General features: G+C 35.3%; 2 protein-coding genes across 3 annotated transcripts; one reads left to right on the top strand and one right to left on the bottom strand.

The window, feature by feature from the left end:
* Nucleotides 1–784: 784 nt before the first annotated feature.
* Nucleotides 785–3,966, bottom strand: JMT (jasmonic acid carboxyl methyltransferase). Its single transcript, XM_059606068.2, has 4 exons — nt 3,892–3,966; nt 3,171–3,578; nt 2,498–2,770; nt 785–1,153 (listed from the first exon to the last, which is right to left on the bottom strand). The coding sequence occupies exons 1-4, from the start codon at nt 3,964–3,966 to the stop codon at nt 785–787; spliced, it is 1,125 nt and encodes a 374-aa protein (XP_059462051.2).
* A 4,796-nt stretch (nt 3,967–8,762) lies between these two features.
* On the top strand, nt 8,763–13,369 carry LOC132189470 (inositol-pentakisphosphate 2-kinase). Of its 2 annotated transcripts, XM_059604208.2 has the most exons (9): nt 8,763–9,028; nt 9,109–9,236; nt 9,342–9,545; nt 10,051–10,192; nt 10,661–10,701; nt 10,842–10,952; nt 11,203–11,802; nt 12,127–12,329; nt 12,626–13,369. In XM_059604208.2, exons 1-8 carry the CDS (start codon nt 8,986–8,988, stop codon nt 12,289–12,291), a joined length of 1,434 nt encoding a protein of 477 aa, XP_059460191.2. In that variant the 5' UTR covers nt 8,763–8,985; the 3' UTR covers nt 12,292–12,329; nt 12,626–13,369. The 2 variants fall into 2 exon arrangements, with proteins under 2 accessions (XP_059460191.2, XP_059460192.2); XM_059604209.2 differs by lacking the exons at nt 8,763–9,028; nt 9,109–9,236 and having other exon boundaries at nt 9,345–9,545; nt 12,742–13,369.
* The last annotated feature ends 3,654 nt before the right edge of the window (nt 13,370–17,023 follow it).

Here is a 17,023-nt window from a genome sequence, read left to right on the forward strand (position 1 = left end):
ACAAGTCATTATTGTGTTCCTCCAAGATTTTGATCAAATGATAATTTTAAAAGTCATCTCATTTTTTTAGTGACACAAGAGAGACTTCTAGAATTAATCGTTGTAATAAACCAATGTATGTGGGGGGGAGATACGGGAGACATGAGCGGGAGAGAGAGAGAGATAAGAAATTTTTCTAGGAAGAATCTGTGGGAGAGAGAGAGACGTGTAGGAGAGAGAGAGAGACGTGAGAGAGGCTTATGAATCTCCAAGGGATGGAAAGGGAGACGTGAGGGTCTCCGGAGAGAGAGGTCGAGACGTGACGTGTCAACAAATGAGTTGGTGATACTAATTGTAAATAAGTGAAAAATGAGTGGGGCAGTGCACCGGAGATATTTTGTCCCCGACAATGTTTGTAGATTGTGTTTAATTTACTCTATGTAAACAACTGTACGTAATCATATAAATTCATATAAATGAAAGTATACACCAACCTAAATGGGTGTGATACTTTTCTGCATATCGGACAACATGTGGTGTACGTAAACGTACCGTACTTAATTACTAATTAAAAAAAAAAACACACTGTACGTACATAAAAATCACAAGCCACCGATCGAGAATAGGTACTGCGTAAGAACAAAGGCATGCAGGGATATTCGTGAAGCAAAAGAAGCATCATTTTACTTTTACTTTATTAATCACAAGCACCACCACCATATATATATATATATATATATATATATATATATATAGCCCTAGGGCGGGCCATAATGAAAATGTACGTACACGATAAGATCTTTATCTATCCCTCTATTTTATCAACCCTAATAAACGAAACGACCAAGTTTATGTACTTGGTTCTTGTCTTCGACAGGTGATTGTCAACCATCTTTGCATACCTTCGAAACAAATCGTCCATTATTTCTCTTCCAAAATGAGATTCCAGCATTGACTCAACCACCGCTCGTATCGTCTTCGCCACGCGCTGCCCACTTGATATTGTTTCAATTGAGTTGCACACGTCTACGCCTCCGTCCCAATCAATCTCAAATGCTTCCTGGCGGTCCATGATGAATGATCCCTCTTTCTGTATCTCTAACATTACTTCTTCAGCACATGGAGCGTAGTAGGGGGCGTTGAAAGTATCAACCTTTTCCTCTGGGATTAGACCCTGCAATTAAGCGAATAAGTTAATTAGTTTATTTATTAGAAACCCTTCAACTAATTTTATACTTTTGTTAACCCCAACCGGTTCCCCCAAGTGGTAATTAATAGGGCTGTCAAAAATTATCGGAAAACCGGTTCCGGTTCTGGTTGCAAAAAAAAAAACCGAGACCCCGGTTCCGGTCCTAGTTTTTGGCACCCGTTAAAAACCGGGAAACCGGAACCGGGTGCATATATATATATATATATATATATATATATATATATATATATTTGTTTTTAGCCACTTAGGGGTTCACTTCACAGTTCACGCCTCTCTTCTTCCTTACCCAGCTGCCGCTCTCTAACACACACACATACACACAATCTCTCTCTTTTTGTGTCTTTTTGCCCATACATAATACATATATGTATTGGCATTGAATTTTTGGTGGGCAGATTCTGGCGAAGCAGGTGTTGACAGTGGCTAAGGCGGTTGAAGAGAAGCTGGACGAGGAGATATCAGCGCAAGATCGAAAGGACATGGACGATTTGGAGTGAGAGGAGTTTTGGGTTGTGGGTTTTTTGGGTTTTGCTGGGTTTTATTGAGGGAGAGGAGCTTTGGGTTGTAGGTTTTTTGGGTTTTGCTGAGTTTTGCTGAGGGAAAGGAGTTTTAGGTTGTGGGTTTTCAAGGTTTTGCTGGGTTTTGCTGAGGGAGAGAAGTTTTTGTGGCTAGGTCCGACAAGAAAGTTGCCAGAGAAGATGACCGTGGGTCACGACAAACATTGTTCTTAAAAAACTGGTTACCGAACCGGGTAAAACCGGAATGGGCCGATAACCGGGACCCGGTTCCCGGTTCTAGTTGCCTAAAACCCGAAATTGGGGTACTCCGGTTCCGGTCTTTAGTTTTGGCCAAAAACCAGGAAACCGGATCGGATTGATAGGCCTAGTAATTAATTAAGTTATTGAGTCTGGGTGGATCATGAAGCACCGAGTCTAAAATTGCATTGTTTGAGAGTACTATTACGGTATTAAAATTTTGCAATTTGAAAAAATTTCAAATAACAGGTAATTAAGAGGGGGCAATTTTCCAAACACACGATTTTAAAGGTCATAAAATTATGATTTTATCAAACATTTAACTTAGTTTTTGAAAATTGTCTATTAAAATAGCAAATCCAAACATATCCGAAGGTACCGTGCTACTGTTCACACATCATCATTAACCCCATTTGCAGTCTCATAATTTTTTGCCATTTCAAAAACGACGTTGCTCCCATGTCACCAACCTATTAATGATGTTTTTGTCCTAAAAATGTCACTAAGGAGTAGTTATTAAATATTGAATTTTTTGTAGTGTATATATATATACCTCTGAGACCATGCTCATGAGTGCATGTGCAAGAAGTTCCCAGTGATGGCAACTTTCTTCAGTTGTAGGATCCATAGAACTCCTTCCCATCAACGACAACACAATACGTCCTCCCAGAACTACTTCTTCCGAACGTGATTTCAGAAACACAGAAAAATCCTTGTGGAATTGCTGAGAGTATGAGTCTAAGACGCTTTGTGGGCTGCTCTTAGAGATGTAAACCTTCCCCTTGTTTATAGCCACGCTAGCCTTGCTGTCCAGCCCAGGAGGTACCTGTACGTACGTAATTAACCATCAATATTATATGTAATATTATTCAAGAGTACATATATAACAAATAGGCAAAGTTTTTATCTAACTTTGTCTATTAATTTACCGTGTGTTTAAAATGTATGTGAGAATAAAAAAATACGGTGACACAGTCAAAAATCATAACCTAAACAGAAAGCTTGATTATAACGTCTCAACTGGTAAAAAGCCTTAATTTATGGCGCAAAATCCGCTTGCAAATTACGCAGGGGTAATTGTTTCAGGTCAACGCCTTTAAATTAGATTATAACAACCGTTGACGTTAATTAACTGCCCTTTCTTTAATTTGCTTTATGGTGGAGGATGCATCATGCATGGCATGCATAGATAATTAATGGAATTAATTACATGCTATATGTATAACCTGGGAGAGCCAATGAAGGCTGGAGGAAGAGTGCACAAAGTGCAGGCTCTTGCTCGGAAACAATCTACCGTAGAAAGAACCCGGCACACCGGAAATGAAACAGGCCCCAAGACCGCCGGTACCCATATTTTCCTTCTTTTTGTTGTAGAAAGCTGGCAAGGAGACAAAGATGTCATTGAAATCATTGCTATAAAGATCATTCAAGGAGATTCTGAGCTCCGGCGGAGGGCGACCCAGGTGGCAGCATTTGGAATATATGACATCTATTATCTCTGAGATCACTGATAAGGCGTTGGGTCCGGACGAGCAACCCAAGTCGGCAATGCCCATGCTCTCCGGCCAATTTGTGATCAACACTTGAATTATGGCTTCCTCGGTAACTGGCGCTGCGATGGATATTATCTTGCTCTACAAAATTAAGTGTACATAATAATCAACACCACATTACCAATCAAAATCTATGTTTCCATATATATATATATATGAAGAAATATGCTGAAATATGAAGGCTTTCATATTTTTGTAGAGAAAAACAAAAAGACAGAAACGAACAAATCCGAAGTGAAACATGTTGTGCGCAGTGCGCTTGATATTTCCAGCATGCACCATTTAATTCAATAAAAATGTGTTTTTTTTTCTTCTTCATGTTTTCGAAGAAATCACAAAAACATGTAGATTTGATTCATGCAGAATACATAAGGATTCAAGCAGGAAGCCGAACCTGCACGCTGGAGTTCTTAGCGTAGCTAGTTTCACCAGCTCCCTTGTTCATGTGAAACACTTGCGCAACTTCCATATCTCTCTCTCTCTGTCTCTCCTTCAATTCAGAAACAAATGTGGTTTTGCAAATAGTAGAGCTAGCTAGGCTCGCTGTATGACAATCACTCAAACCTAAGACAGGTGGAAGCCTAAACTCTTTAAGGTTGTCGACTTACGAAAAACCTTAGTGACGAGTTTATTAATGTATAAATATATATAGCTCCAGCCTTCAAGCATGTAGGTGCTAAAAGAACAACTTTTTTTTATCTTTTTTCAAAAGTCACTGCTGGGACCCTAAACACGTCGTTGCTAAAAAGTCGACTTATCACGTGTTGCAGGATGCTTGCGAAGCTAGGGATCCCAACCTACCCGCCGCTAAATTACTATGAATCACTTAAAATAAAATAATATATATATATATATATATATATATATATATATATATATATATATATAATAAAAAAATTATATATAATTTAATTACCATAATTTAATCAACTCTAAATTCAGTATCAACGAAATGGGATTATAATCATGCACACTCACCAACGCAACTGCCCTTCATTATTTTGGCATGTGCAGTTGCATGTATACTTGCATGCATGCCAGGCAAGGGGAATACTAGATACGTGGATTCATGATGGCCTAATTGATTATAGCGAACCTAATTAATTATCCTTAATTATCATTTATACCTTACATTTTAATTTCATAACTAATCAACCCATAAAACAGACACAAAAAAAAATATTCCAGACATCACTTTTTTTAAATTGGCTGTCTCTATATCGACTATTTTCGAAATGAATATATTGCCCTTTTATATATACCACTTAAAGGTATATAATTAAAAAAAGCAAGTCCACTTGTGATCGGCATAATTCCCATAATTAAGGATAATCTTTGTGATAATTATCATAATATCTGCCAACAAAGGTGTAATTATATATTATGTGTGTGGAGAACGTTAATTAGCCAAATCCATCGGTACACAGATAAAGTATGGGATCATATACTTATCATCAACGTTTTCAACAGCATCCAGAGAATGTCAAGCTCTTCATGGTGGGAATCGAACCACGTGTATGGAAAATATCTACTATATATAGCATATGCTGTTTTATATATTATTGGCTCCATTTCATTCATTTAACACGTGTTATTCTTCTCGTGATGTGAAACTATTTTATGAAAGATATCCTCCATCGATAGGCATTGCGTTTTGCTCAAGTCATAGATGTTTTAAATAATTACAATTATAATCTCATTAATTTTGTTTTCACATTGGCAGGTCAATTAAGGAGTTTTCAAGCCTCCTACTATTGAATAGCTTGCGGCCTGTCGGTACGTATTGTTTATGGAACATGTATATATATACAACAAATTTTGATCATATAATAATAATAATAATAATAATAATATATTTATGAAGGCTCACCTGATCACCCGTTACATACGCTTATAATAAAATATTGCACGATGAATTTGGAGTTTATTCTTTAATAGATGTATAAAAAGTTGATTTTTATTTTTTAATTAAAAAAAGAAAATGATGCGCTTATTATTGATCATACAATGTATGAGGATGCTCGTTGACAAAAGCTGGAAGTTGATAAATTTTAATTTAAAATTTTGAAACCGACAGTTAATCGATATTAATCGAAAAAAGTTAAAAATTATATTTCTTGTTGGTATGAAGTCAACTTTACTAACTTTCAAGGTTCGGTAAGCGAAAATGCTCCTACTGACACCGATATACCCACCCGGATAATATTTATATTGTGGTGATCAATGATTTGAATTCCTCATGTCAACATACGTAGGGCCGAATATAATTGGTTTTGAATAAGGGTGTCAAAAATTACCGGAAAACCAGGAAATTGGGGATCCGATTCTAGTTGGAAAAAACCAAAAACCGGGTACTCCAGTTCCAGTACCCGATTATTATTGGGTTACCGGGAACCGGGGTACCTCTTTTATATATATATATTACAAAATTTTAGGAACTATTTATATATTTATATTTATGAACTATTTTTATTATAAGGGATATTTCTTTTGGTTGGTAGATTATTTAAATACTTGTTTTATTTTTTATTTTTGGGTTTTGAATTGTTGTAGTAAGGGGGTATTTCTTGTGCATGTTGGTTTGTTTAAATACTTGTTTTTATTATTTTAATGTTTTCTTTGGGTAACTAATTTAAAATGATTTTTAGGACATTTTAAAAAATGGAATTTTTATTTCTAAGGCCCATATAGGCAAAAACTTTGATTTTTTAAGTTTTTATTTTATTTTATTTTTATTATTATTATTATTTTTATTTAGAACACAATCACAACAAAGCCCAATTAATTTGGACAAAAAAAGGCTAATAGATTTTTTTTTAAAAAAAATGGGCCAATTGTATGAAAAAAAGGGGCTTATTTTAGGCCTCATACCTAAAATAAGCTAAAAAAAAACACTTTTTTAAAAAAATTGATTATCGGACCGAGTACAAACCGGAAAAGACCTGGTTCCCGATTTGGGTTGCCCAAAACTAAGAACCGGGGTACCCCGATTCTAGTCCCCATTTTTGACAAAAAGGGAAAAAATCAGACCGAGTTCACACTCTTAATCTTGAAGTTTGATCTCTTAGGCTTAGCACACTGCTCACATGTTGTTTCTCCTATTTTGTTTTGGTTTCTACTCTCATTTGCCGACCAAGGCCCTATAAAATTGAAGCCACACAATAGTCAAAATGAAAGGACAATGTGAAAGGAGAGAAAGAGACTTTAGTGGGAGAGAATAGAAGAAATTCTTTTTCTTTTCTTAGTTTTCTCTTTTGTTGACCGGATCTCAATCTTACCAAACAAAAGAGAAAACTAAGAAAAGAAAAATAATTTCTTTTTCTTTTATTAATTAGGACTTGAAATTTTCATCAATTTTTTTTTATTATTCTTTGTACTATATTTTTTTATAATAAATTTCTTTTTCCGATAACTTAGTGCTACGGTGAATTATTATTTATGTCGCTGTAATATTATAACGTAATATTATAGCATCTCATAGTTAATGCCTAATAAAGTATTTTCATGATGTAGCATTACAGTGTGGTATCAAAACAAATAGGTTATGGTCAGCATAAGAAGGGGATGAGTTTTCCTTAGGACGAAGCTAACAACTGCTTTATTCCAAGAGATGTCGACGCACCCAAAGCAAGATAGTAAAGCAAGTGACGGAGGTGAAGGGCCTTTCCAACTGAACGAGAAGACGAAAGAATTTTTGGATGTCACCGCTACCGGTGCCCCAACTTAAGTAGTAAGTTGATAAGCAAAATAATCGCATATTCCAAATAGCGCTATGATAATGGCTTAATTATGTGCATTTTATTTAATTAAGCTTGAACAGTACCATACACCAAAAGATAAGAAAGAAAACAAAAGATTTGCATTGCCACGTGAAGGTTTCTTTTGCTCTTTAAAATGGATCTTCTAAAAGCTTTTGTCAGCTTTGTAAAGAAAGGGTGAACTTTCTCTTGGCCGGAAGAGAAAGACAAGACAACATGCACCAACTTTATGACTTATCGCACATAGCTTCTGTAGACGTGAGAGGGTGCTTCTTCGGTCAGAGAGGAGCTGAAGAAACAAACAAAGAAGGAAAAGACCATTCAATCCTTTTGTGCAGAAAATCAGATGGACGTACGTACAGCAGATCACGTGAGCACTCAAAATGTGAAGGGATCCGTGTCGTGCGAATTCTGCAGCTTCTCCCTTCTCATCTCTTCTAAAATGCAGAACAAAAGTGAAAGCAAGGCTAGCTGGCGAAACCCAAAGAAAGGATCGGAGTGAGTTTTCCCTTTAAAAGGCCCGGTGATTTTAATTTGAGAACAAGTTTTTTTTTTTTTTTTTTTTTAACCATATATATATATATATATATATATATATATATATATATATATATATATATATATATTTGATTTATATCAAATGCTTACTTTTTGTTTGATTTGTTATGATTTAAATTCATAGTGAATGCTTAATCTCACTTAACATGTTATTGAAATCAATTTTTCAATTAAATCCATCTATTTTATTTTTAATTGGTGTCTTATTGTTAAATCTTCCGATTAGAATAATTGATTTTTTGCCTAATTGAGTTAAAAATGTCTCAAAAATACCTAATAACAATTAAATTTAGTTGATATCAAATGATAATAATAAATAACAGTTTAACCGAGCATAAAATAGATGCATACATTTACATAAAAAGATGCAATTACATAATAATGTTGTTGAGCATTTAACCCCCGCTCAACTAAAAATAATAAGTGTCATATAAACTGGTTCGTAGCAACTATATATTTACAAGGAACTTCTTGTCATATGCGTAGCAACTCTCTTCAAATAAACTAGTGCAATCACAAATTACAAAGTGAAAAAAAAAACCGGTGCAATCATATTCATCACTAGTGTCAATGTTAGTCAATAAATTGCTTTTCGGGTATATGCTTGAAAGTGCAAGTCCAAAAGATTATTGGATTCAATCCACGTTGGATTCGGATTTAGTTTATTCTGGGCCTAAAACCCAGTATCGTTTAGAAAGCGAGTGGGCCCTCATCTTCACTATATTTTGCCTCTCTCTAGTCTCTATAATGGGTTTTGGGTTTACGGCACGATAAGCCGGACGCTGCCACAGGGTATCATCTGCGCCATGCTTTCTGTTTGTTGTACATCCGTGCCAAATTTTCTTGAACTTTTACCGAAAAGACGCTCATGTCCCCAACGTACAACCATCGAAGTGTGTTTTCCCAAAATGACTCTTCCTCTTTTACTCAACAAGTATATATATATATATATAGCCACTAGCCAGCCACTGATCGAAGTAGAGAAAAAGAAACGTTTAGCTTTACTCTTCCTCTGAGAGCCTCAGTCCAAACGGAAAGAGATTCCCCACCAACTCTCACTCTGTCGGCTGCTTTCTTTAAGAGCATCTCTCTTTGGCCCCATTTGTAGATTTGCTGGGCTAGGGTTTTAAAAGACGGCAACCGTTCGATTGCTTCTCACAATTCTCAGGTAAATGGAGGGTTTACATTTTGAGACGACAAATCAAGCTCGATTCGGTATTAATTGTCTTTATTTTTCAGTTCTTGATTTTCCGACTAATGCGTTCGAGTTTCTGAAACCTAGTTGAATCTCTCAGAGAGCACAGGAGTCCGTTGGATGGAGGAGGAGGTATTTTTAGAGCATAAGGACGCTGCTGATTGGGTGTACAGAGGCGAAGGAGCTGCTAATCTTGTTCTCGCTTACACCGGATCCTCTCCCTCCTTTGTATGCTCTTTCTTGATTCGAATTTTTCAGATTCTTTTCCATTCTTAGAAACATTTTCTATTAATTTGAATGATTTGTATATATATATTGGCGTTGTCTGTATAGGTAGGGAAAGTAATGCGGATACGGAAAGCGGCGAGAAACAAGACGGCGCGCGTGAGGAGTCCGACGGCATTGAGCACGCATGAACGGCTTCTATGGAGAGACATAGACGACATCGTTTCGTCCCATAACAAAGAGATTGCTGCCCAACTCTATGTGCAGCGCGTCATGAGCCCGCTCCTGGGTCCCAAACATGTTGATGCTGGGGTAGACTATTGATTCTCTCTCTCTCTCTCTCTCTCTCTCTCTCTCCTATTCAATGAAATCCATGTTAAGCTTTTGGAATAATCAGTGGTTTATCATGATATCTGAGCGGTAGGCCGGAGCCAAGCTTCTGAGTTATAATCTGACTCCATAATTTGCCTCCCATTTTAGTTAAATATTCACACTTAAGGGTTAAATTTTTGAGGTAACTGGTGTTTAACGATCCAGTGACTGAAACTCACCATTTCTATTACAATATGCTTAATTTGAATAATGATTTAATTATGCTATAGCTTACTTATTAATTTGCTTAACTTTGTCCACCTGGAAATTAGCACGTGGTTCCGTGTTAGCATTGTGAAAACCCTAATTTTGGTCCACCAATTTGTTAAATGCGCGGATTTGCTGGGGGGAAATAGTTGACATTTTGCTTTCTGCTGGATTTCATTTTGGGAATAAGGGTGGAGTTGAAGTTCTCTGATCTTGGATTTTGATCGGATGTGGGCAGATGCGTGTCCATGTGTCCAGGGAATTTCTTGAGTCGGCTGAGAAGAATGTTATTTATCAGCGCCCTGCTTGGCGAGTTGATGCTGCGAAGGTCGATATGCAGTGTGATTCCACACTTCTCATAACGGATCATTCGCTCTTTGGTAATGATTTGTATTTCTTATGAAGCCTTTGAGTGGTTATCCTACTGTTGGCTTCAATTTCTCTATCTCACACTTAAACATTTACCAGTTTTTTGTTTTTGCATTGTTGTTTTAGTTGCTTTTACTTAAAGTTTCCCAATCCCACTTTATTTTCAATTATAAGTAATATGATAAAAGATATGCACACCCATTAGGTCAAGGTATTCATGTATTGCAAAGGATGACTGTGGAAGAAGGGATGGATATTCTCTCGAAAACTGTACAGATGTTAGCATTCACACTTACATTACTTATCTAAAGAAAATTGGTATTGAACCTTGCAAGATAGAAACTTGCCGTAAATTATGAACAGTTGGTTTGATCTTCAAATCGAGCACGTAAATCTCCATGATGATTTGCGGTGTGGATGTGATTTAGTATACCATTAAAGAAAAAGATGGTAGTTAATTCCGCCTTTTCCAATGCCAGGTGGTCTCAAAGGTGAACCCTGCATATCTGTTGAGATAAAGGTGCCACTCCCTTACCATGCCCTCGTGTTTTATTTCCTTTCTTTGTGGTTTAATTAGGTCTCTGAGTGATACTTCCAAATTAAACACTAAGTAGCTTTTTCTAATTTTTTTTGTTACACTTCCATTTTCCCAAAAAGTAGCCAAAATGTGGATTTCTTCCTTTTTCAAAATTCATATCTGAAGGAAATGCCATTAAACGGAGCATAAGTAGATTCAGAATGCACCAAACCCTGAAGTTGCGTCAAGGAGAGGTACTTTCTTTCTTTTAATTTTTTCCCTTCCCTTCATAATGTTGTTCTTCAGGCCAAGGTAGTTTGTAAGAATTTTCTCACTACATCTATGTTCATGTTTGGTTTGATCCAATGGATTAGATGCCACTTTACATAGGAATATTGTGTGGTCAAGCTTTATGAATTTTGAGCACCTTTCTTTTCTTATAAGTCCTCCCATAAATTTTTGACGTTTGTTTCTGACTCTTACTCATTCCAATCTGTTTTACAGGTATCAAAATTGAGTAAATACAATCCCCTCGACCTATTCTCTAAGTCCAAGGACAGAATACATAAAGCTATCAGTGATCTCTTTACCACTCCTCAGAATAATTTCCGGGTATTCTTGAATGGTTCTCTCATATTTGGGGGCTTGGGTGGTGGTGCGGACAGTACTAATTTTGTGATTAGTGAAGCATTTGAAGATGCACTCAAGTCTGTCATTAGGGCAGACAATGGCCTGCGCACAAGGAATTTTCTACAGCTTGTTTCAGAGACAGTTTATAAATCTGGAGTACTGGATCGGCTTCTTGAGGTCCAGAAGCTTGATAATCTTGACATAGAAGGAGCAGTTCATGCATATTATGACATTATTTCTGAGTCTTGCCCAGTATGTAGGGAACTGGGTGGAGACGAAGTGTCACACATATATACCTCTTTGCACTCCATTTCTTTGGATGAAAGACTGAAGATTGTAAAGGACTTCTTGACAGCTGCAACTGCAAAGGACTGTAGTCTGATGGTTAGTTTTAGACCAAGGGAAGACAAGGGTTCAGGATCTTCATATAATAAAGTATACCTAGAGTCAACCAACCAAAATTTTGAATACAAGGTACTGTTTACATCTTTTATCTGAATTCAAGTATGCATGATTAATATCGATTCACTGCATATGGGGGTTTGGTATACCAAAAGTAGCATGCCTTATTATCGCAACATTTTGAAAGCACTTATTTATTTCGCATGAAAAGAGGAATGGCTTACAAAATTGGCATCAATGTGAAAAGTTTGGAATGACTTCAATTCTTAAAAATCATAAATAAAGTTAATTTGTTCCTATTTTATTCAATGAGTACATTTTCAAGCTGAATATTTCTGTACTACAATATATCATTTCTTATTACATTGGTATCTTACTTGAGTTGCAATTTCTTAGGTATCCTTCATTGACCTGGATTTGAAACCTTTGAAGAAGATGGAAAAATATTATGAGTTGGACAAGAAGATAGTGAACTGCTACACTCAGATGCTGGAAACAGACCAAGAAGTAGATGAAGCCACAAGCATGGAGGCTTATACTACTATCAAAGATTCAATATAATGCCCTGGAGGATTATTCTCTTTCTGAAGGTTGTATTGGTAAGTGCAAGTACTATGATAATGCATTCTTTTGCAGAACTGTTGTAATGTTTATAGGGGTGCAAGTAGTGCTATAAACGAGCTGAGCTTGAGCGAGCCACCCCTGCTCAAGCTCGGCTTGCTTAATTTTTTCTCAAGCTCTAGCCGAGCCCAAGACGGGTATTAACAACTGGGCTCGAGCTCGAACTCGGCTAAAAATCGAGCCGAGTGCGTTATCGAGCTACAGGCTTGCTCGACTCAATTTTTTGTTTTGTTTTGTTTTTAGTTTTTATTATTATTATTATTTTTTTTTTCAGCTGCTTGGCTTAGCTATGTCAATTACTGAGAATCAAGGGCATTTTTGTGATTCTCATTCACTGCTCGTTGGTTGGCCCACGTCTTTCCCATAAACAAAGGGGCATTCAATTTATAGGTGTTTGAAGGAGGAGTCTTCGTTGCTTTTCTCGATGTGGGGCAAACATGTTTTTAACAAAGCATCCTAACCTCTCTCCAGAAGCTTACCCAAAGCATAGGAATTCTCCAAGACTTGATGAAACAACATTACTGGGAATTATATTTGCTTATTATTTGCTGGAGTTTGATTCAACTCGAGCCCAACAGCACCGGATTAGAACATCGGTGTCTCTTTGGGAGGTTCCAACGTTATCACATCAGCAGAATCTTTATTTCTTGGTTGTGTGCTTAAATGATGGGGATGAAAGTACCAAGGAAATGAGGTCGAAAGTGAAGAAATCTGAGGTGGGTTTTTGGAGAAATGAAACAGAGGAAGAAAGAGAGGAACAAGAACAAGGATAATAGCTCTTCACAGAAAGTGCATTCGTTGAACACAAGTTCACAAGGAAAAGAATATATATATAGGAGTGGAGGGAGGGGGGTTGTGGGGGTCAAATGCTCCCCTCAGTCCCCAAAATTTTCTTTACCCCCTATAGAAGTTTCCCTCCGCCCCTTGTTTCCCACCCTCAATCACTTAACGGGGGACAAAATTTTCACAGCACTGGGATTCAGTACGTGATATTTCAAAATTTTACTTTCTCGATTCATCATTGTTTGTGTAATTGTGCTTGTATTTCAGATTTTCAGAGGTTTAGGGCTAAAGGACGAAAGTAGAAGACACCTCAAGTCTCCTACCAAAACGCTGCATCTCACTTAAGTAGAAACGTTGCGTTTTAATTCATGCCTCAATAAAAGACAAAAAACACTGGTAGTTCACTAGTTCTCATAAAGAGAACTACAAGTCCCACCAAAATTCCAAATGCTCAACTTACTCGACCAACCTTTTAAGAAAAAAAAGAAGAAGAGGGAAATCAACTAAACCGATTTAAAATGGAATCAAATTTTAATAAGAAATAACTAAGAACTAATATAAAAAATTTGTTTCTTATTTGGACACTTACAAAAGAAAAGAAAAAAACATGAATATTAAACGATTTAGACATAAATAATACTTTAATAATTTTAAATTAAAGAAATGCTAGAAGCTACTCTTTTTTATATTAACTCTTCGTCAGTGTTACGAGATAGTTGTAAGATAAAAGTGTGATATAAAACATTATTTTTATTAAAATATTGTATACTCTTTTTTTAAAAAAAAAATTAAAATTAAAAAGGTCTCTTTTCGAAAAGTTTGAGATATGTAATCAAATTGTACACTAATTTATTTTTAAATAATATTTTATACTTTTTAAAAATAAAAAATAAAAAATAAAAAGATCTCTTTTTCCAAAAGTTTGAGATATGTAATCAAATTGTACAGTGATTTATTTTTAAATAATGAAAGTCTATGTAACCTCTTATATTTAGATTGCTCAATTAAATTTATTGTTTATAAATATATATTGTTTTTGTCACATATTTTAATTATATGAAATATATAATTGTAGTTAGCTCAAATTATGGAGAACAACAATGATTTCATTGAGCTCTAGTCAAATTCTAAATGATGTTGTGTTGAGATAAATTTAGCAAATATAAAAATGATCTTATCAATACCAGGATGAAAAACACAATTTGTAAAATCATGATATCATTTTGAAATATGCAAGTGTAATCCCAAGGGGTTTGCGCACCCCACAAGGAGAAGAAAATGAGGTTTCAAATTAGTAACTTCTGTTTTATAAAACATAATTTTTAACCGATTGAGTTACTCTTCGGAAAAGAAATAAAGAAAATCTTTGTCCATAATAACTGAACCCTTTTTATTGAATTTTCGAACATGTTTGATAATTTCTTAAATAAGAAAACAAAACACAATATTTCTCCTTCATAAAGATGCTGGATTGTTAAGGATTTTACAAAAAATGTAAATTAAATCATTAAATTCATTGAAGTGATGAATGAAAAAGCATGTATGTATTGCTGTCTAATTAAAGCGGTGATGATAATCGAATGCGTGAGCATCGTTTTTGAGTCTCTCTTCCTCGGAATCCCTTTGAAGTCTTTTTCCTTGAAAAAAGGTTATAAGAAAGAGTTTTCATGTTGATGCTAAATTGATTCACCGAAAAGACGGACAACTCGAGTATTATATTATATTTTTTATTAATATCTCAAGTTTTATTTTACTTCCAACTAGAAGAGAAATCAAAAATATCATACACCGCTGGTCCACTACAGTTGTTGTTGATTAAGATTGAGATAACATTTAGTTTGTATTTGTGTATAATGGCATGTCATGTCCATGCAAACCCTAATGATAGAATGATGTCAAAACATGAGCGGAATCAAAAAATTTCACTCAATAGGTTTGAAGTATGAAAGAAAAGTCAAGTCTAATTTTAATTTTATGCCTAAAAATACATATATATTTACGGCAACCTGCGGCTACACGGCCACCATAAGTAGCCAAATTAAAGATTCAATAGAACTTGCGTGTATGCCATCTCAGGCACTGAAATTCAGTGCTGAAAGTAGGCCGAAAAAGGAGGTTGAGCACTTATACCAAGGGGATAGATTTCCGAATATATTACACTTGCATGGGCTATGGCAGATGAGACCAGACCAAGATTACCTTCCACAAAATTAAGGTTTAATTAAAACCAAGAAGACAAGAAAGCCTGTGTACGTGGTGCTTAGTAAAATACTAGCAGTTCTAGGATCTGAGAACTTTTATATCAATATTATTATATTAAGATACCATTTGAATAAGCTAGCAGTTGCTCCTCCAAACCCATCCTAAACCTATCCATTTAGAAGGTAATCAATTTCGGTGTTTGCAGAGTTGTTCTCTCTTGTTAAATTATTTCACTTCAAAAGGGAGGTCCACATAAAACAAACAGTAAGTCAATCTCCTCTAAGTTTCTACACACCATGGTTTATTCGAAATCCAGCTGTTTGCATTTATAGGACATGTGGGCATGGACGAAATGGCATTGAAGTAGTTGATATATCGCTTTCACCACCAAGTAGAACAACCAGTACTGCTCTGTCACTTTCTCCTCTTCTCTCATTGAACTCTAATCAAATATGACGAGAACCAAATTTAAAAAGTCCGATGAATAGGTCTCCATGTGAAACCACATAGCACAAGTATGTAAAAATTACAAAATGTAGGCATGCATGTAGATGCAATATGCATAATCAATCTTTTGACTGCATTTGTCTCCTGATTAATAATCAGTGGCGAGCTTTGTTCTCAGATCCACAGCATACATGAATTCAAGAACTCAATGCCTTTGATTATGAAGTAGATCCATCCCCTACAATCAAAGGCTTTCTTGTCTTCTTCTTGGTTTTAATTAAACCTTTTGTGGAAGGTAATCATGGTCTGGTCTCATCTGCCATAGCCCATGCAAGTGTAATATATTTGGAAATCTATCCCCTTGGTATAAGTGCTCAACCTCCTTTTTCGGCCTACTTTCAGCACCAAATTTCAGTGCCTGAGATGGCATACATGCAAGTTCTATTGAATCTTTAATTTGGCTACTTATGGTGGCCGTGTTGCCACAGGTTGCTCTAATTGTTTGAAAGAATTAGGATTAATAAACTAGAGAATATCTAGATAGTTTTAGTGTAAGTATTTTTTTGTCCCCTCAAAAAGTAAAAAGACAAAAATACATCTGCACTATAACTAGTTGGATATTCTTCAGTTCATTCATGTTCCTGTTTGAAAACATCCTAGGCTAAAGAACCATAATTCTGTCACATAAACTCATATGTAGCAACCCTACCTATGAACTTTTTGTGTTATAAGTGGATTTCTTTCCTTCAGCATCCCAAAGATAGCTTTTACATATAGCATTATAGCATTCACAATAGAGGAGCTAAATTTTTATGCAAAGTGGCTCATCAAAACTCACTTTAGCTAATGAATTTTTAAAAGTCTCCTACATCCAATTAGCTATATTTTTTTTTTCTATATCATTTAAATATTATTTTTTTATTCTTTATTGATTCTATCTTTATTTCTTTTCTAAAATTATTATTTCACTCTTTATTTTTTTAATAGTAATTTGTTTAGCAAAATAATTTTTCAACGATTATTATTTTTCAAATAATCATTTTTGTAACTATAATATTTTTGAAACGGTTGTATTTTATTATAATTATATTTTTCAAATGTCGTATTGGCCAACGTTAAGTATGAAAACCATATTCTCGTAGTAATGTCAATCATATTTATGAAATATCTTTTTATTAAAAATTGTGAAAAAATATTCTCATAATGAACCTTTGAAAAGTGGGAAAAGTTTTAGAAAAAT

Source organism: Corylus avellana, chromosome 9, assembly GCF_965113065.1.
Source record: "Corylus avellana chromosome 9, dhCorAvel1.hap1.2, whole genome shotgun sequence".
NCBI lineage: Eukaryota > Viridiplantae > Streptophyta > Magnoliopsida > Fagales > Betulaceae > Corylus > Corylus avellana.

Coding starts and splice junctions, on each gene's coding strand:
- JMT (XM_059606068.2), bottom strand. CDS start 3,966: ATGGAAGTTGCGCAAGTGTTTCACATGAACAAGGGAGCTGGTGAAACT. Junction 3,579..3,891: donor CTAAGAACTCCAGCGTGCAG/GTTCGGCTTCCT, acceptor TTAATTTTGTAG/AGCAAGATAATATCCATCGC. Junction 2,771..3,170: donor GCCTTCATTGGCTCTCCCAG/GTTATACATATA, acceptor ACGTACGTACAG/GTACCTCCTGGGCTGGACAG.
- LOC132189470 (XM_059604208.2), top strand. CDS start 8,986: ATGGAGGGTTTACATTTTGAGACGACAAATCAAGCTCGATTCG. Junction 9,546..10,050: donor CCAAACATGTTGATGCTGGG/GTAGACTATTGA, acceptor GGATGTGGGCAG/ATGCGTGTCCATGTGTCCAG. Junction 10,193..10,660: donor AACGGATCATTCGCTCTTTG/GTAATGATTTGT, acceptor TTCCAATGCCAG/GTGGTCTCAAAGGTGAACCC.